The sequence below is a fragment of the Amaranthus tricolor genome, chromosome 11 (genome assembly GCF_026212465.1).
Source record: "Amaranthus tricolor cultivar Red isolate AtriRed21 chromosome 11, ASM2621246v1, whole genome shotgun sequence".
Lineage (NCBI taxonomy): Eukaryota > Viridiplantae > Streptophyta > Magnoliopsida > Caryophyllales > Amaranthaceae > Amaranthus > Amaranthus tricolor.
In genome coordinates, this window is record NC_080057.1 from 25,876,788 (window position 1) to 25,894,920 (window position 18,133).

The 18,133-nt window shown below is 28.6% G+C and overlaps 1 protein-coding gene across 1 annotated transcript; it reads left to right on the plus strand.

The window, feature by feature from the left end:
* The first annotated feature begins 6,452 nt into the window (after positions 1 to 6,452).
* Positions 6,453 to 16,216, plus strand: LOC130827745 (uncharacterized). Its single transcript, XM_057693591.1, has 5 exons — positions 6,453 to 6,623; positions 9,321 to 9,583; positions 9,695 to 9,906; positions 10,386 to 10,650; positions 15,890 to 16,216. Exons 1-5 carry the CDS (start codon positions 6,527 to 6,529, stop codon positions 16,184 to 16,186), a joined length of 1,134 nt encoding a protein of 377 aa, XP_057549574.1. The 5' UTR covers positions 6,453 to 6,526; the 3' UTR covers positions 16,187 to 16,216.
* Positions 16,217 to 18,133: the final 1,917 nt, after the last annotated feature.

The following is an 18,133-nucleotide window of genomic DNA, read 5'->3' on the forward strand; positions in this document are numbered from 1 at the left end:
TACTATAAATTGTAAAAAAAAAAAATTTGATTTTGGCAATACAACTCAAACAAACCACCTATGTTTGATTGTATGATAACCGCATTACTCCCGTTATCCCACCACTTTATCCATCACTGCAGTAGTAGTCGTTACCACATTGTTGCACTATGGCTAGTGCTGATTGTTAAAGCAAGTGCTAATAATCTTAATAACGACGTTAACTTTAAACATTTAATCGAACATGCTTTTCTTGTACTTTAGAGGGGGTCGATAAAGATGTGTCGAATATGGATGGTTTAAGGTTTGGAACGGTTGATGAGAGTTGTTTGATCAAAGCAACACGAAGATCAACAGACTACTTTGGATTCTGTTTTTGTCAGAATATGAAGTGACTATGCAATTATGTGGTGCATTACTCTATTGTTTATTGTAATGTTTATTGTTATAGTTAATTAGGATGTTAATTGAGTTGTTAAATGTGAGTTTATGGTGATTTATGAGGGAATACTAAGAGTGATGAATATTTTGCCTATAAATAGGATTCATCACTCATAGTAACATTCACCACAAACACACATATTGTTGAGAGGGCTATTGCATTGTTAGAAACTTGAGAGTGTTCTTACTTTGCTTTAGTATTTGTGATCTTGAGAGATTGTTCTCAAGATAAGGGTGGTTTATTATATTTGTAATTGTTGAATTCATTATAATAAACTATATTTGAAGGGGAGGTATTTAAGATACCTCATAAACACTTGTGTTCATTTTGCATTATAATTTTCATTTGTTTTTCTTTGTTAAACCTCTTTGAGGCTTGCGTTTTCACTGATCAATATCACATCTTTGAATATATAGTAATTTCAAGATAACCATGCATAATTGTTTGAATGTTTGGATAAATCCTATTCAGTTGTTGGTATATGTAAGATTGAACTTATCATTATGTGGGTATATGAGTTAAACGTAAACATTTTTGTTTTTATAATGATAAGATTGTGTATTTTCCGACTCTTCCAAATCACACCTAACTAACTAGAAGATGGAACCCACTAAACGATATTGGGGTAATGGATTGCAAATTGTAATCCATCTATATAACCGTAACAAAATACTATGTGATACATCATACACAAAACTAGCCTATTAGGTAAAATCTATTGGGTAATGTCTAAACTAAGGCCATCTACTTAGTGTTACATAATCTGTTCATCTCTTGGCTTTGTAACACCAGAAAATGGTGTGTGCGCTCCCCCGAAACAACCGGAACAGCACTCGAGAGATCACTTACAGGTAACAGACAGTTAGCAAGAAGAGCACTGCGAGTTGACAGTACAGAGTGATCCCAATGATAATCTGGTGGCTGGATGTTGTCGACAACCCCTAAATCGATGTCGAATAGCTCTTCATCGTCTTGGATATCGACTTCTAACATTAAGTGATCATGTTTTTCGTCGTATGTAATTGTAAAATCCATTTGTACATTGAGGAAATTCAAAGAGTTGAAGGGTTATATAGTGTGCAAAGAGGGCAGGAGAAGTGGGAAAGTAGACCTGTTTTCAACCAATCCTTAGGGAAGCAAATGTTAGTTGAGTTTTAGTGTAGTTTTAGTGTTAATGGTTAAGGATTGTACTTTTCAATGTGTAGTTATGCCAAATCCAATCTAATATTTTCTAACTTAGTCATGATGGTGTGATTAACGTCAAAGATTAGAAGGAAAAATGGGATGTAATGATGTAAAAGATGAGTAATTTTGTAGTAAAGATATAACTAAATTTAAATAATACATGCAGTTGCGGACCTATAAAGAGGTATGAGGTGATATGGTTCTACTATAATATTAAAAAACACGATGATTCTTAAGAAAAAATTAAATAAAACATCAAAAGAAGAGTAAAAGCCCCCAACCAAAAAAACTACAAACTATATGAACTATATAAAAACCAAAAAATATTAAATAGTCCGTAATATACCGAACTATGAGCTCCCAAGATGAATATGCATACTTCTACAAGAACGGATCTATTAGTTAGAGCGTACATTTGTATTGAAAGAGTTGAGTTGAGTGATTAAGCTCAACGTCAAAAAATATTTAATAAAGGTCCATATTATTTTTTAAAGTAAATTAAGTCTAATTGAGTATTATTGTACTCCGAAGTACTAATGTTGGCTATTTTAAAATAGTGGTGGATTGGGTACGTATAAGTTGAGTATTAAAATATATTTTAAATAGGTATGAATATAAACAAAAGATAATCACATCACATCCATCCTCTCATTTTACCATGTTTATTGAAAACTGACGCATTTTTTATGAAACACATGCAATTATGCAACAAGAGGGCTTTACTACAGATAAATATTAAATCATCATGTCTATTTTAAACATTGACACCATATAAATTGAGAAAGTTTTTCAATGTGCCATCATAGTTTTTTTCTTGCCAATCTAAATGATTATCACCCCATGTCTGGAAATTAAGACACCGTTTTTCATTCTAATTGATTCTTTTAGTTTTGCAACATTGGTTGTGGTTTATATTCTCTTTCTTAAATTTATTCATAACTTCGTTCTTTCTTTTCTTCTCATTTATATGCATGCATCGTCTACACTTAAAATAACTCATTATAATAAATTAAATGAGCTTGTCAATATATTTACTCACACATATAAATTAAAATTGAACCGAACCAAAATCCGCAAAATACCTAAATATACACTTTTTATTGGGACATGGAAGAAGTCAAATTTGGGTTGTGTTTATTCAATTAGTTGTTCATCGTCTTATATGTCATGATTTGAAAAGAATCGTAAATTATAGGAGTAAATAAATTAAATTAAGTCTAATTATGTAACTTAATTATTTCGTTGAATGATGAAAGCTTTCAGATTTTGCAAAATAGTTGACGATTTACAAAGAATATATAGTAGAAGTATTAAATGGTTGTCTCTAAAAAATATTAATTAAATGATACTCCATACAAATTAATTAAGATGTCTAAATTCTTGCTCTTAATTTTATAATTGGGGTAGTTATTTACTAGTGGTATTACAAATAAGTCAATAACATATGGTATATGAAAACTGACTATTCACATCCCATTTTCAAGTTACTTAATCGCCCCTTTTATTTGACAAATTTTTGTTTAAGTTAGTTGGTTGGCTTGATCGGTTAAAAAAATGATTGATTTGCTAGTTGATACGTTAATTTTTTAAGCTAGTTATTATGAAGGTATTTGGTAATAATTATTGTAGGTTGTTGCCTGTTTATTAGAGAAAAATAGGTTAAAAGCTAAAGAAAAAATGGGTTCCCTCGATTTTTTTGTTTGCATATGACTATTATCTTGACTTTTTGATTCACTTTTGGCTTTTATTTTTTGATTAATCAAACAATCTATAATACATGTTTGGTAAATAGCTATTCCTATTAATTAAGTAGAAAAATTAAGTTGTAAATCCAAAAGCTATTTATAGTAGTTTTTTTCATCACTTTTTCATTTATAAAAAATCAATATTTTTATCAAACATCTCCGTAACAACTAACTCAAAAAAGTGGCAAATTATCTAATATTTTAAACTAGTCACTCTAGCCAATAATTTCAACCAATAGTCATTTATCAAACAAACATAATATTGTAATAAGGCAGTACATTAAAATTATTGAAACCAATACAACCAAAAGTTTAAACTGATGGTTGAGGCCCCAGTATATATTATATACTCTAACAGACCCCCCCACATTATAGCCCCTTGGGCTTGAAGTGTGGGTGCAACACAGACCCTCTGCATACTTGGCGCAAAATATTCTACTTTTAATGAGTGGTGGTTGACATTTAAATCTATAACCTCTTGTTATGTTGAATTTTACTACCATCTTAAGAAACCAACTCAATCAAAAACTTAAATTGATAGTCGAGACTCCAGAATGTATTACTTATACACTTTAATTGTTAAGTTCAATTGAATATTGATTTAAGGTGAGACATTGTAATTGTGCGCAGTTGCAGATTTATAGACTGTATATTGATATTTTTCTCAATTGTAAATTTAAAAGACTCGATAAAGTAGTTTTTTTACTTGGGGGTGGGAATGGTCAAATAATGTGGATTGCAAATTTGTGGTCAACTACCAGTAAAAACTTCTACTTAATTTATTTATTTTAACTTTATCAAGTATTTAACCAAAAAATATTTTCTTTTTTTCTTTTATAATATTTTAAAATGACAAAAAAAAATCATTTCTCATGACGTACCAATTGAAGTTCAACAGACATGGTACGACGGTTTAGTGGTTATATTGTATCGTATTGATACTACAGTTCAAAGCACTTCTTTTTTATGATCTTGATATATGGTTATTAGAGCCGTTTAAAAGTGATCCGACCCGAAAATTCGATCCGAAATCGAAAGTAAAACCGACCTAAAAATATGTTCCTTTTTTAGGTTTATCGAACTGACATCACCCGACTCGAAGCTATATACGAACCGGTTAACAACCGAAAATGGGAAAACTGAACTCGAGCTGTAACCGAATTTTCTAAATGACACATGACCGTTAATCGAGATTACCCGAACCTAATAATGACCGACCCGAGTCATATCCGACCAGAATCATGCTCATAACCGAACTCGATCCGGCTAAAATCGACTTAACCCGAACGAAGTTTAAATCGAACTGTTATAAACCCGAACCAATTTTTTACATAGAAGTATGATTGACTCATATTCAATCATCTATTAGTTACTCTAATAAATTTTATAGATACATGATTTCATATATTTAGAGTTAATAATCAATGGTCAATGTTTATTTAACTACTTTTAATTGAATTAGATGAAAATTGATAGAACTTTATAATTTTAATTTCCGGTCAAACAAATAAAAGTAACAATGTAATAATGATCACTAAGTGATTTGCATTTTCACTATTTTGCTTTAAGTAAAGGAACATTATCATCAATTTAAAATTGACTAATAACTTAATCTGATACTGATTCGATTAATAGTAATTAGTAATTCGCAATTCGTAGCCGAATTGTACTTGAAAAATACCCGAACCCGATCTGTACCTGATAAAACCAAACCAATTATTAACCGATGACAACCCGAGACCGATTGAAACTCGACACGAACTTTAACCGACACCGACCTAATACAAACCCGATAGTTCGAATAACCGATCTTCAACCGAACCGTAACTAATCGACCCGACCCGACCCGAGTATGACCCGTGGCAACACGCATCCGAAATATAACCGATCCGAAATAAAACCAAATCGAATGGTACCCGTCCGAAACTGACCCAATAACCCGAATGAACACCTCTGATGGTTATATAAAATCGTGTACCTTGTGTGTTGTGCTTGCAGGCCACGTATCGTATCGTTTCATTTTTCATACTCGTGAACGTAGCTTGCTTGTGGCAGTTTACAAGTCGTGTGGTGCTCAAGTTCACCAAATACGGCACGAGTTGGCGGACCAGTGGTTGTATACTGTTGGCGGACCACGTGTCATATCGTTCCATTTGTTATGATGGCCAAAATTTTATAGTATTTTTTTTAAAATTATAATAGATTATAAGCAAAAGGCTAATTAAATTAAATGTACTTTTTATTTATATGTAAAATCTATTTATATGTAAAGTCACAGAAAATATTTAATTTCAAGAATCAATGAAAATGACTTTTTTATTAATATTGTATATCCAACTCCAAACCTTACACTTTGAAATAATAAATTGTTAAATTATTTATTATTTATGTATTTTATTATATAAAAATACAAGAAGCATTAAATACACGGCGTCGATGAGACTACAACATGCCCCTAGCTTCGACAAGTTGAAACCATATTCAATACCATCTTATTGATCGATACATACCATTTTTCATGGGTGACTGGAACTCTTTAAAAAATACGATATTTAACTGATTTTATAATTAAATTTAATTTAATCAGATATAAATATGGACTAATAATTATGTAAAAATAAAAATGAATATTTAATTTTGAATTGATTTAATTCATTTAATCTGAAAATAATCTGATGATCCGAATAAAGATCACTAAAACTTACTACACATTTGTCATTGCGAAACTATGATTATTTCAATTATATATTTTTTAAATTGGCCAGATTCCATAAACAACCACTTTTTTTAATGAAAAATAAAATTGGAACTACCCAAAAAAATCATAAATAAATTATTTTATAGTGTAGGCCCGCATATAGAGTTGTTAATTTATGTCATCGATTTATTTCAAATCAAATGTTTTTAGTCATTTTGAAATAGGATTTTACGTCCATATTATTTTTTAAGTAGATAATTGTACATCATTTTTAAAGTCGGATAGACCTGCATATCGAGTCGATTTTAAACATCTTTTATCTGAAATAACAAGATGGAAAAAGATTAGTTAAGGGTCAAATCAATATATTTTTTAAAAATAATATTTACTCTCCAAAAAACGATTTAGTTTCTTGATACTATAAAATGGCGTAAAAACAAACCCATTTGCACAAATTCACAAAGAATCATTATCAGAATGGGGGAAGAAGAAAAAAGTAAGAAAATATCAGCATCATCAGCAAGATCTCATACTCGCAAATCTAATCTCAATTCATCTTCTCCATTTTCTTTAGGTTTGTCATTAATTCCTCTTTTCATTTCCAGGTTTTCTCGAATCCTTAGTTATAGTTTATATAAACGAAATACATTAATTGTTTTATTTATTTTTTTTTTGAAATTTTCAAATCTGGTGTTGAAAACTTGAAACTTTTAAAAAATTTAAAATATTTTTAGGTGTTTATGATTTCTTGAACATTTAATTTGAATATGGATTTTGCCTTTAATGGAAATATGTGGGACCTCAATGTGATGATTCTATTGTGATTATGATTGGAGATCTTGAATTTATGCTGTTTTTTTATTTATCCCTTTTCAAATCTAAAGCTTAGGTTTAAGTTATATTAGGAGTACTATTTATTAATAGTCCTGTTTGATCGATTTGTTTTGCTTTATGCAATCTTAAACTCCTTTTTTAGTCATTGGATGCAAAAACAGTGATTAAAATGATAAAATCACAACATATATAATAATCTATCAATGTCATATAGTTTCTTACATTTAATCATAAAGCTCTTATAATTTTGGAAACTTACTCTGATCCAAATAGTTGCTATTTGTGGATCAATGTTTTTTCGCTTCATATTCTTTAAATTAGAAAAAAATATAATTGCGTAAAATCTTCTTTAATACGTTGTCAATTGTCATATACTTGCTCCGTTTTGAAATACTAGTTATTTTTACACTATTCATCATTCAATCTTATTTTATATATTGCGACTGATATGTAAGAAAAAAATATAATCAAGTGAAATCTTGTTTGAATCGTCTAATCATATACTTTTATAATATTAAATTTTTTATAATTTTTAACGTGTATAATTCAATATAGGATAAAAATAACGCATTTCTACTTATTTGAACCAGATAAATAATACGAAACGGAGGGTAGTAGTTTTTTGTATGAACATCATCACCTTAAATCTTAATGTTGATTTCTAAAGGTTTTGTGAGAGAAAAATATTGAATTTAATTTTGACCTAGTTCTTTTTTTTTCCGCTTGTTTCTTGTAAATTTGCTATAAATAATACCCCATTCAATTCTTTTTAATCGTGCAATTTAATTTTGACATTCTGTCCAATTTACTAATTTAATTCTAAATACAAATTAAGATTGATTGATAAATAATATCAAAAAGCTAAATAGGACAACTGAAGCTAAATAGGACAACTGAAAAAAATTGAAGGGAGTATTACCTTTATTTCAGGAATTTTGTCCCATTTAATTTTTTTATACTATTCACAATTCACTCTTAATTTATACTCCCTTCGAACCAATTTAGATGTCCCATTTGTTTGGGCACGATTATTAAGGATGGTGTGGGGTTCATTAAAAAGGTAAATAGTAAAGGGTAAATAGTAAAGGGTAAATAGTAAACAGTAGTCGGGTAAGTAAGGTATATGGGGTATATTCGTAATTACTTGTGTGAACTAATGATATTTAGGTAAAAAATGATTGACAAAAATAAAAATAGGACAACTAAAAAGACTTTGCCAAATAAGGAAATGGGACAACTAAATTGGTTCGGAGGGAGTATTTTATTATTAATCTATAAGTTAAAATATAGTCAAGTGAATCTTATTTGATTCGTCTCAACGTAAGAATTATTAATATCAATTTTTTATAAGTTTTAATTATGCAACCTTAAAGATATTAAGACTTTAATATATGTTCTGGTAAACGTGCCCAAATGAAATAGGACAAAGCCATTGAAATAAAGGGAGTAACAAACGTCCTCTAAAGAATAATGACCAATTAAAGGAATAATAATGAACTTTCTTATTGATGATAAAGGCAAGAGCTGGACCACCATAAGGTCTATGGGCCTCTGTCTTTTGAGTACGTGTTTGAAAGGTTGATGAACAATAATTCGTCCACTTTATAAGTTTATTAACAATTTTATTTTAATCTACGGTTCTCAAAAGTTCAATGGAAATTTAATTTATGTTAAGTTAAAAAAAATTACTGTTGAGATCAAAGTGTGCGTGTTAAGTAGAATGTAAAAAGTCACACAATAACATGATGTTATAACAACATATATTGGGGGTTATAACTTCAAATATATAACCCTCAAATATATGTTGTTTTAACCCCAAATGTATTATATGACTTTTCACATCCCATCTGACATGAGCGCTTTGATTTCAGCAGCAGTTTTTTTTTAAATTAATATAAATTAGATTTGGATTAGGTTTTTAAGAGCCGTCTTTACAAAAGGAGGTCTCTCAAGAGAGCACCTATTTGTTTTTTTATTATCTATATAATTTTAATATTTTTACCACCTTTTAATCTGTGTTATTTACCATTGTTTTAGTTTCATAGTAGTTAAAAAAAAATTATTACATTCATCTTAATTTCTTATTTTAGAATACTAACTCTTAAAAAAAATCTCTTACAAAATCAAAAATACTAACGATGAAAGTTACAGAGTTGATAAAAAGCCAAGAGTCCATATGAAGTAATGTAGTAATAAAATATGAAGGAAGTATTTAGTACTAATTAACCATTGTTCGTTTTGTAGCAAATAAAAATTCTTAAGATGTGCAATTTCATGAAATATCGTTTACAAAGAATTATGTAGAATTTAAGATGTCCGAGGAGTTTTATCGTGCTATATAAATAAATTAATGTCAACTAAACGACCACTAATTCATAGGATTGATACATACGAATAAGTTTTGATCGATATCAAAATAACGAGCCATTTTTTTCAGGTTTGTATGGCAAAATTAGTGTGGTTGTGCTTGTAGCTAGCTTGGCATGGGCGGAGAGGGCTCTCCGCCCACCACCACCAAAACTCACAGGGTCGCCTGGCGGCCCTCCAATAACAGCTCCAAGAATAAGGCTAAGAGATGGTAGACATTTAGCCTACAAACAATATGGTGTCCCTATACATGAAGCCAATCACAAATTCATCTTTATTCATGGATTTGACTCTTGTAGACTTCATGCTTTCATTGCCACCGAAGTTTCTCCTGTAAGTTGCTTTAACGCTTATTCATATGAATCTATTATTTTATTTTAATCAAATACAAACATATTTTTAAAACGAGGGAGTAGTTCATGTTTTTAATACTTGATATTTTAGGATACAATTGAAAGCTTGAAGTTGCATATTGTGGGGTTTGATAGGCCCGGGTATGGAGAAAGCGACCCGGACCCGAAACGAACACCAAAGAGTCTAGCATTAGATGTGGAAGAGCTTGCTGATCAACTTGGGTTCGGGCCTAAATTTTATGTAGTTGGCTATTCTATGGGTGGAGAAGCTACATGGGGTGTGCTCAAGTACATTTCACATAGGTAAAGTCTCTCGATTGTACTCTGTTATTTCTCAAATTGAAAAATTATTAAAAAATTTATCTAGAATTATCTAATTTTTTCATAATTTTCCTACAATAATGTCATCTATTAATTAGCCATGAATATTCCAAACTTCAGAAGGAATTTGCTTAGACTAAACCCGATAACCGGGTGACTTGCAATAACACATTTATTTTTAAAAAAAGATAAATTAAAATAAAAAAAATGTAAAAAAATGTTAAATTATTTTTCTGCCTTTTTTTACTATTTAGAATTTTTTAAGTAAATTTTTAAAACTTTTAACTACTATAACAGATCATTCTGTTATCCAAATTTACTATAGACAAATACTCCTAAAGTTGTGATTATTTATAGTGGAATTATTATAGAAAAATTGTTAAAAATAATTTATACAATAATTAAAATTTGAAATTTGGTGTTCGTGATTATGACTATAAATATGATTTTACTTCTAATAGGTTGGCGGGAGCATCGTTAGTAGCACCGGTAATAAATTATTGGTGGTCAAATTTACCAAAAAATATGTCAAGAGAAGCATACTACAAATCACAACTTCCACAAGATCAATGGTCATTAAGAGTGGCACATTACACACCATGGCTAACTTATTGGTGGCAAACTCAAAAGTTGTTCCCTCCTTCCAGTGTTATTGCTCATAGTCCTAAAGTTTTGTCTCGTCAAGACAAAGAATTAATGCACAAATTTGAGAAACCAGAAAACGCTGTAAGTTTTTTTTTTTATTATTTTTTTTATTTTTTATTTTTTTATTTTCTTCACTTTAATAAATGCACATTTTTGAGAAACAAGTCGTGTTGTGCTGTGTCTAGGCAAAGTTTGTGTCGTGTCATACTCATATGTGTATCAGGATATTAAAAATTACGCCCCTTTTCTTGATTCGGCTCTTTTACAGTTTGTTTAAATAGAAGGAAAAATTACCGTAAATAATGCAAAAGTACTCTCATCACCCTCTCAATCTAACTCGTCCATATTTTAGGTTGACCAGCTCATTTTGTTTCATTTTCTTTTTTAGAGATAGATTTTTTTATTTTTTTTTAATTTCATCTAGTCATTTTAATTATCTTTTAACATTATTTGTAAAATTTAATATCTCTCATGAAATTCCACCCACTTTTAAAGCAAATTTAAATTTAATATCTCTCATTCATGAAATTCCACCCACCTTTAAAGCAAATTTAAAGTACATATTAGCAAGTGCCAAGTTGGTAATTATAAATCAAGAAAATTGTTATGGTGACTTTCGAAAAGTGAAGTCAACCGATGGGATGTCACTTGATCATCTAAAGGGAAACAAGGACTAGTTATAGTTCTAGTATCTTGTATGTGAGGTCACTTTTAAGAGTAACTAACAAGCCAATGTTTTTTTTAATAATTTTAGACGTGTTTAAAATAAATTCGATAATTTAATATTTTATTTGATTTTGTAATTGAATTTAATTTGATTCAACTTTAAAATGGATTGACAATTTTGTAAAAATCAATGTGTATTCAAGAGCTGATTTTGAATTGACACCAAAACACCTACTCGAAATTGATCCGATAATCCGAATGTACATCTTAAATATATCAATGTTTTTTTTAATTTTTTGATTAAAAAAACTGTTTAAAAGTGATATGTCAACTTTAAATTGTTGCCTCCATAACTAATTAACTCAATTTGTTTACTATTTTGTGAAAGTGATCTTAAAAAAATAGACCGATTGACAATTTTTAGTATTTACTAAATTTGATAGATTCCATCCAACTGATTTTTTTTTAAATTATATAAAGATATAATTATACATGGGTATGAGTTGTCGTTTTTTTTCCCTTTCAAGATTCTGACCATATTCTTATGAGTGGGATACACTGTATAATAACGATAATATAAGATATAAAATTAAGATTGTTTACATTCGATGTTCAAAATTATATGCAAGTGGTGCAAAATAATACTCTTTATGTCCTACGGGAGTTGCAAGTTTTTAAAGCTCGTACCATGAATTTATTACTCCCTCCGTTATATTTTTCTTCCTTATTATAACGGGTAGTTTTATATGTTTGTCCACTTTGAAATACTTTTCATTTTTGAAAATCTTTTTTCCCATTTTTACACCTTAAAAACCTCCTTTCCGCTTATGTACACCGGTTAAATGCTTTGGGTTCTTAAATTTGTTTTAGGCGTACCCCTGATTACTTTTCCCGTCTCCTTCTCATTTTACACGTTTCTCTCTTTCTCCTCAGATTACAATTTTCATTGCTTCTTTAGCTCTCTTCTGGCTGTTTCTTGATCATTTTTAGTTCATTGTAACTGAATTAAAATACAGATCGGTTTATTCTCAACATTTTGAGATTCGTTTTGTGATTTTTGGCAAAATTTAGAATTTGCATGCCCCCAATATCGAGGTTCCTTCATCTGCCATTAAAATTTTCTTAAAGATTTATTTTTTTAAGATGGAGAAAAATGAATCTAAGAGTGATTATGCAATCCCTTTGTATCTTTATGATGGTCTCTGTGAGTATGGCAGATTTTGTTTTTGTTCCTTTTATGATCGTTCACATTCATACTCAAATGTAATTTTAAGATGGTCTAAAAAGGATCTTTAGACATATCACATGTCCCATGAAGATGATGCTACATCTACTTATTATGAATCTCTACCTTCTTCTCCTTCTGTTGAAAAGGAACCACCATCAACAATTGTTGAATGGTTGTTTGGCTCTCCATCTAAATTAAATCTTTCAAGTTCATCAAATATGAAGGAAGATCAACTTGATTTGGTTGTCTCTCCTTTTTTTTTTTAGAATACCCACCAAAACTTTCCTAATTTGAAAAGTTTAGTGGGTTTGTTACTAGCTCAATTAGCATTGCACGGTTCTCCCTTATTCAATTTAATGCAATCATTTTTTTAGTTTATGTTTTGTTTTATTAATTTTCTCTCTCATACTTCCAATACAATTATTATTTTACACTACTATTTAATTTTAAAATAATATTCACTATAATAAAAGATTTTATTTTTCTTAATAAATATGAAAAACCCAAAATAAAAAGACATAGAAAAACAAAAAAAATATTAATTATTTCAAACTTTTTCTTTAATTCTCATCTACATATTTAAATTATCTTTCCATTCTATTTATATTTTTACTCACTTTTTACAAACACTGTACTTAGAGTAATAGTCAAGAGACAGAGGAAGTGTCCAAAACCAAATTTTATATTATTGAGTATTGACATGATCGCCTTGTCATTGCCAACTTGCATTACAATTGGATAGATTAGTAAATGAATTCTAAATACTTGCTAGCTATTAATGCTAAATTGATTTTTGTCTTTGAATCTTAGTTTGATATTGTTGTCTTAATCAAACACTCTATTTGTTAATCAAAACATAATATTAAAAAATACTCACTTCAATAAAAAAATAATATTCACAATAATTTCTTATCTTCAAGTATATAATGCTAAAAACTTATTGATTTACTAAAATACAGCTCACATGCTGGGAGGCTAGAAGAAGTTGTTTAATTAAAAGTCTCCTATGAATTTAGTCTATAATATTTTATTATAAATCAATTTAAAAATATGAAATATTTTTAATAATTATTTTCAATATTTATGCTTTATTGTATTTTTCTACTAGAAAATATATTATTTTTATATTTTTTAAGATTACTACAGAAGGGGACCATGGCTGGAAACTTAATTGGCATAGTCCAGTAGTTCCTAGTATCAAGTCAAATAAGGGCTAAATTTTCTCATTTAGATGATATTTTTGGGATCGAGAATCTTACAAGCTGCAATCTTAGTATTTAAATATATAGTATCTTATTGGGAAATTATCAATAATATTTCTGTATTTTTGCATTTTATTTTTGACACCTTTGTATTTTTTTGAGTATCAATGGTACCCCTAACATCTCATGCTAATTACAATCGTGACAATATTCATGTTTTTGCCGTTATCTTACCGTTAAATCCTTTTAAAAACAAACCATAGTCAGTTTAACGGTAAATAAATACCAAATTGCCCCTAGTTTGTTTTTAAAAGGATTTAACGGCAAAAACTTGAATAATATTACTGTTGTAATTAGCATGAAATGCTAGGGGAACTATTGATAATCGAAAAAACACATGGGTACCAAAGATAAAGTGCAAAAATACAGAGGTACTATCGATAATTTTCCAATATTATTTTTTATCCCTTTTGAAATTTTTCTTATACTCCCTCCAATTCAGCACTAACGTCTCATTTACTTTATGCACTCTATCCAATACACTTATTTAATCCTTAATATCTTTAATTGTGCATTATTAAAAATTATGGAAAATTGATGTAAATAATCCTTGCATTGAGACGAATCAAACAAGATCCTGCATGACTATGTTTTAACTTGTAGATTAATAATAAAATATAAATTAAGAGTAAGAAATGAATAGTGTTCAAAAAGTAAATGGGACGTTAGTGCTGAATTGGAGGGAGTAACTTTTATAAACAAAACACTCTAGATATGAGAGATGAAGTTTAATTTTATTTACTTATTTAAAACACTTCTAATTAAAGAGATAAAGAAAAATACAATTCACCAATTATTTATTTATACTGCTAAATATAAGACCATTAATGGAAGTATTTTGTTTTTAAGGAGAGTAAGAGACAAAACTATAGTAGACTTATGAATATCAATTGGATGATGGCTATACTTATGATAAATTATATAAGATATCTTCTAGCTTTCTAGCTTTAATTAATTAGTTGTTTTTAATTGGGATAATTTCTTAACATAATGTTTAAAGATATTTTTTTTTATTAACCTTAATAACAAGACAAAAGCTAAAAAATATATTTAGAGTTCATTAGTGAAAGTAATAATGCATTTTAAAAGACAAATTCAAAAACAAAATAAAAAATAAAAAATAATAATTTATAATCATTATGATGCGTGATTATATTATTAAATTTTACTATTTTACATAATATAATTAATAATTATATAATCTAATATTTAAAATATTGTCTAATTGATTATTAAATTAAATTAATTGAGATAGAGCGTAACATGTTGTTTTTTGATGAAAGGTAAGGAAGCGCCTAGCTGTTTATACAGATCACAAGTGCTTTATTATCGCCTATGTCTCAAATAATTAACCATATTTTCATTTTTAGTTCGTCACATTGTATTTATATTCATTTTTATTTTTGTTATTAGTTTTATTTATTTTAAATTTTCACCCACATATTTCGCTCTTTTTCATAAAATATACATTTTTGCCACTTTTACTCGTTTTTTCTTATTTTTAACGTCATTTGTACTTGAGTTCATTTCGTTGGTTAAGAGATTAGTAATTTTTTTTTATTTAAAAAGGGCTAAATGCTTTAAAATTAAAGTCATAAATTCTCAAATGAAACGGTCTCTTGGTGGGATCATCTCGATTGGACTGACTCAATATACACTTACCTTCTTGAAGTTATAAATTATAACCTTAAAGTGATCATTTATAATCTTAAAGTATTTAATTACGGTTTTAAAATGTTCACTTTTTATATAAATTGGTTGATTGATTGATTTAATTTACATATAGATTCTTGAAAGTAATTTTAGTATTATCACAATTAAGAGTGATATATATGTACTATGCATTGTAGAGTTGTTAGTTGTTACTTGCCTATACTAAATGCATAATGCATGTTAGGATTAGGTCTAGGGTGGCGTGGTTCTCCTATACTACTCCTTTTAAGTGCTTCAATCTTTTGATCCTATTCCATTTCGTCTAAAGCCTACATGATTTTGAAGGTCAAATTTACTTATCTTATCCTTGTAACAAATCGACCTGCTTACAGCTTAATAGTAAATATCATATGCAGCTAAATAAGAAATATATATAATTTAATGAGTTATTTTACTGAAATTTCATTACCCAACATTGAAATTATGTTTTAATCTGTATTCGAAATCACAGTATCCTGTACGACAACAAGGAGTATACGAATGCATCCATCGAGACATGATTGTTGGATTCGGTAAATGGGATTTCGACCCAATCGACTTGGAAAATCCATTTCCGAACAATGAAGGAACAATACACCTATGGCATGGCGACGAAGATAGGCTTGTTCCGGTTGCATTGCAAAGATATATAGCTGAAAGGTTACCATGGATTCACTATCATGAGCTTCCTGGTGCTGGCCATTTGTTCCCTTATGCTACTGGCATGAGTGATGCTATTGTTAAAGCTCAATTGTCTATTGATAATTAGAATAAGCTACAGATAATAGTTATATATATATATATATATATATATATATATATATATATATATATATATATATATATATATATATATATATATATATATATATATATATATATATATATATATATATATATATATATATATATATATATATATATATATATATATATATATATATATACTTTTTGGGTTAATTTTTAGTAAATCACCATGTTGTTTTGGTGTTTGTTATGATATCTATTAAGTTGGGTTTTTCTAGTGTTTATTTTTGTATCAAAATTTAATGTGCTTGGGTTTTAAAGATTCTAATCATCTCTGATTACTTCATAGTTCCTTGTCTCTATCAAATTGCTATATTTAAGGTGCAAAGTTCTTGCATGAAAAAGAAAAATACAGGATTATGATCTAGACAAAAAATAAATGGACTTGCAGTATGGCATGGCTAGCATCATCATCATCATATCCAATATATCCTACTAATAAGAAAACTATGATCAGGATCTAGAGAGAAAGAAAAACGGCAATTTCTACCCATAAAAAAGAATGCGATTAATAAGTATCTCGGCACAAAAAATATCCTCAAAAAGAAGAAAACTACGATCGGGGCTATGACATGGCATGGCTAGATTGATTTAATTAATTTAATTGTCACAAGAAAAAGCCCTACCACAACTTGACTTTTATATGTGCCAAAACATGAGCATGCTCAATTCAAAGCAGCCCAAACTCGACAACCAAATTAAATGTACTACCAACCCAAGTTGGGAGTGAGGAATAATTTCAAAATCCATCTCTTTATCTAATTCTTGTCTTGCCTTGCGCATTTTTCTATTATCAAAATGAGGATTTTATTGATCGTAATATTTTTATTGCTTACGATAAGGATATGGGATACAATTGTTATTTTCTTTTCAGACCATAATTATAATTTTTATGAACGGAATATATTATTATGATGATCAACCTTAATAATTATCTTAGACATACAAGATCATAGATGCTTTGTAAATATTTCAAACATATTAAAATTTAAAATAAAGACAATTCGTTGATGGGTATTGATTTATGGCTTGTTTGGCAAGGTGATATAGTATTGACTATTTCTTTTATTGTTAATCTAGTTATGTAATTTAGTTGTTTGGAATTTAATTATTAGTTGTTAACTTTTTTATTAGAGAAAAATGGAGTAATAACCTAAAATTCGTTGGAAAAATTGTAAAAAAAATATCTTCCAACTCACTTACTTTGTTCATTTTTCTTTTTTTCAATAATTTTTAATGTTCTTCTTTTACTCTTATTTACAAAGTCATACTCTTTCCTTCTTGTACTCATTTGTTTCTTCTACGTGTTTGTTAGGTGCAAGGTAGTTGTTGAGACAATTATTAATTGTGTAAGTAGTTGTAGTTGTGGATAGTTATAGTTGTATAATTATAGCTGCAAAAATTTATATGTCTAATCAGTTATGAAAATTAAAATTGTTTAATAAAATTTGTGTTTATGGTAGCTATAAGTAATAATTGTTGAAATAAATGTATAATGAAAATTTAAAACCACAACCTTTGATGTTCAAACGATTGAGAAAATCTCCTATGCGGCGGGTGTATACATGCAACCAGCCTAATATTCCAGTCCAACTTCAAAGTTTTTCAATGTCTATTTCAAAGCTTAAGGTCTAATGATTAAAACTCCTATTCTAATTATTAAAATGCCTATTTCAAGGTTTAAAATACCAATTTTAAGGCTTAATCTTCCTTTTTCTAAAGATTTAAGTTTAACGTTTTGCTATAAAGATTTAAATGTCTATTTCAAATCTTAAAATGTTCATTCTAAGGCATAAAATGTCCACTCTAAGTATTAAAATCTTCATTCTAAGCCTTAATATTCCTTTTCCAATTAAAGGATTAAGTTTAACAACCTACTTCAACATTTTAAATCTTAATTTCAAGGCTT

Excerpts from the sequence above, each read along its gene's own strand:
- LOC130827745 (XM_057693591.1), top strand. The coding sequence starts at position 6,527 with ATGGGGGAAGAAGAAAAAAGTAAGAAAATATCAGCATCATCAGCAAGA. Across the intron at positions 6,624-9,320 it reads ATCTTCTCCATTTTCTTTAG|GTTTGTATGGCAAAATTAGT; the intron begins GTTTGTCATTAA and ends CATTTTTTTCAG. Across the intron at positions 9,584-9,694 it reads TTGCCACCGAAGTTTCTCCT|GATACAATTGAAAGCTTGAA; the intron begins GTAAGTTGCTTT and ends TTGATATTTTAG.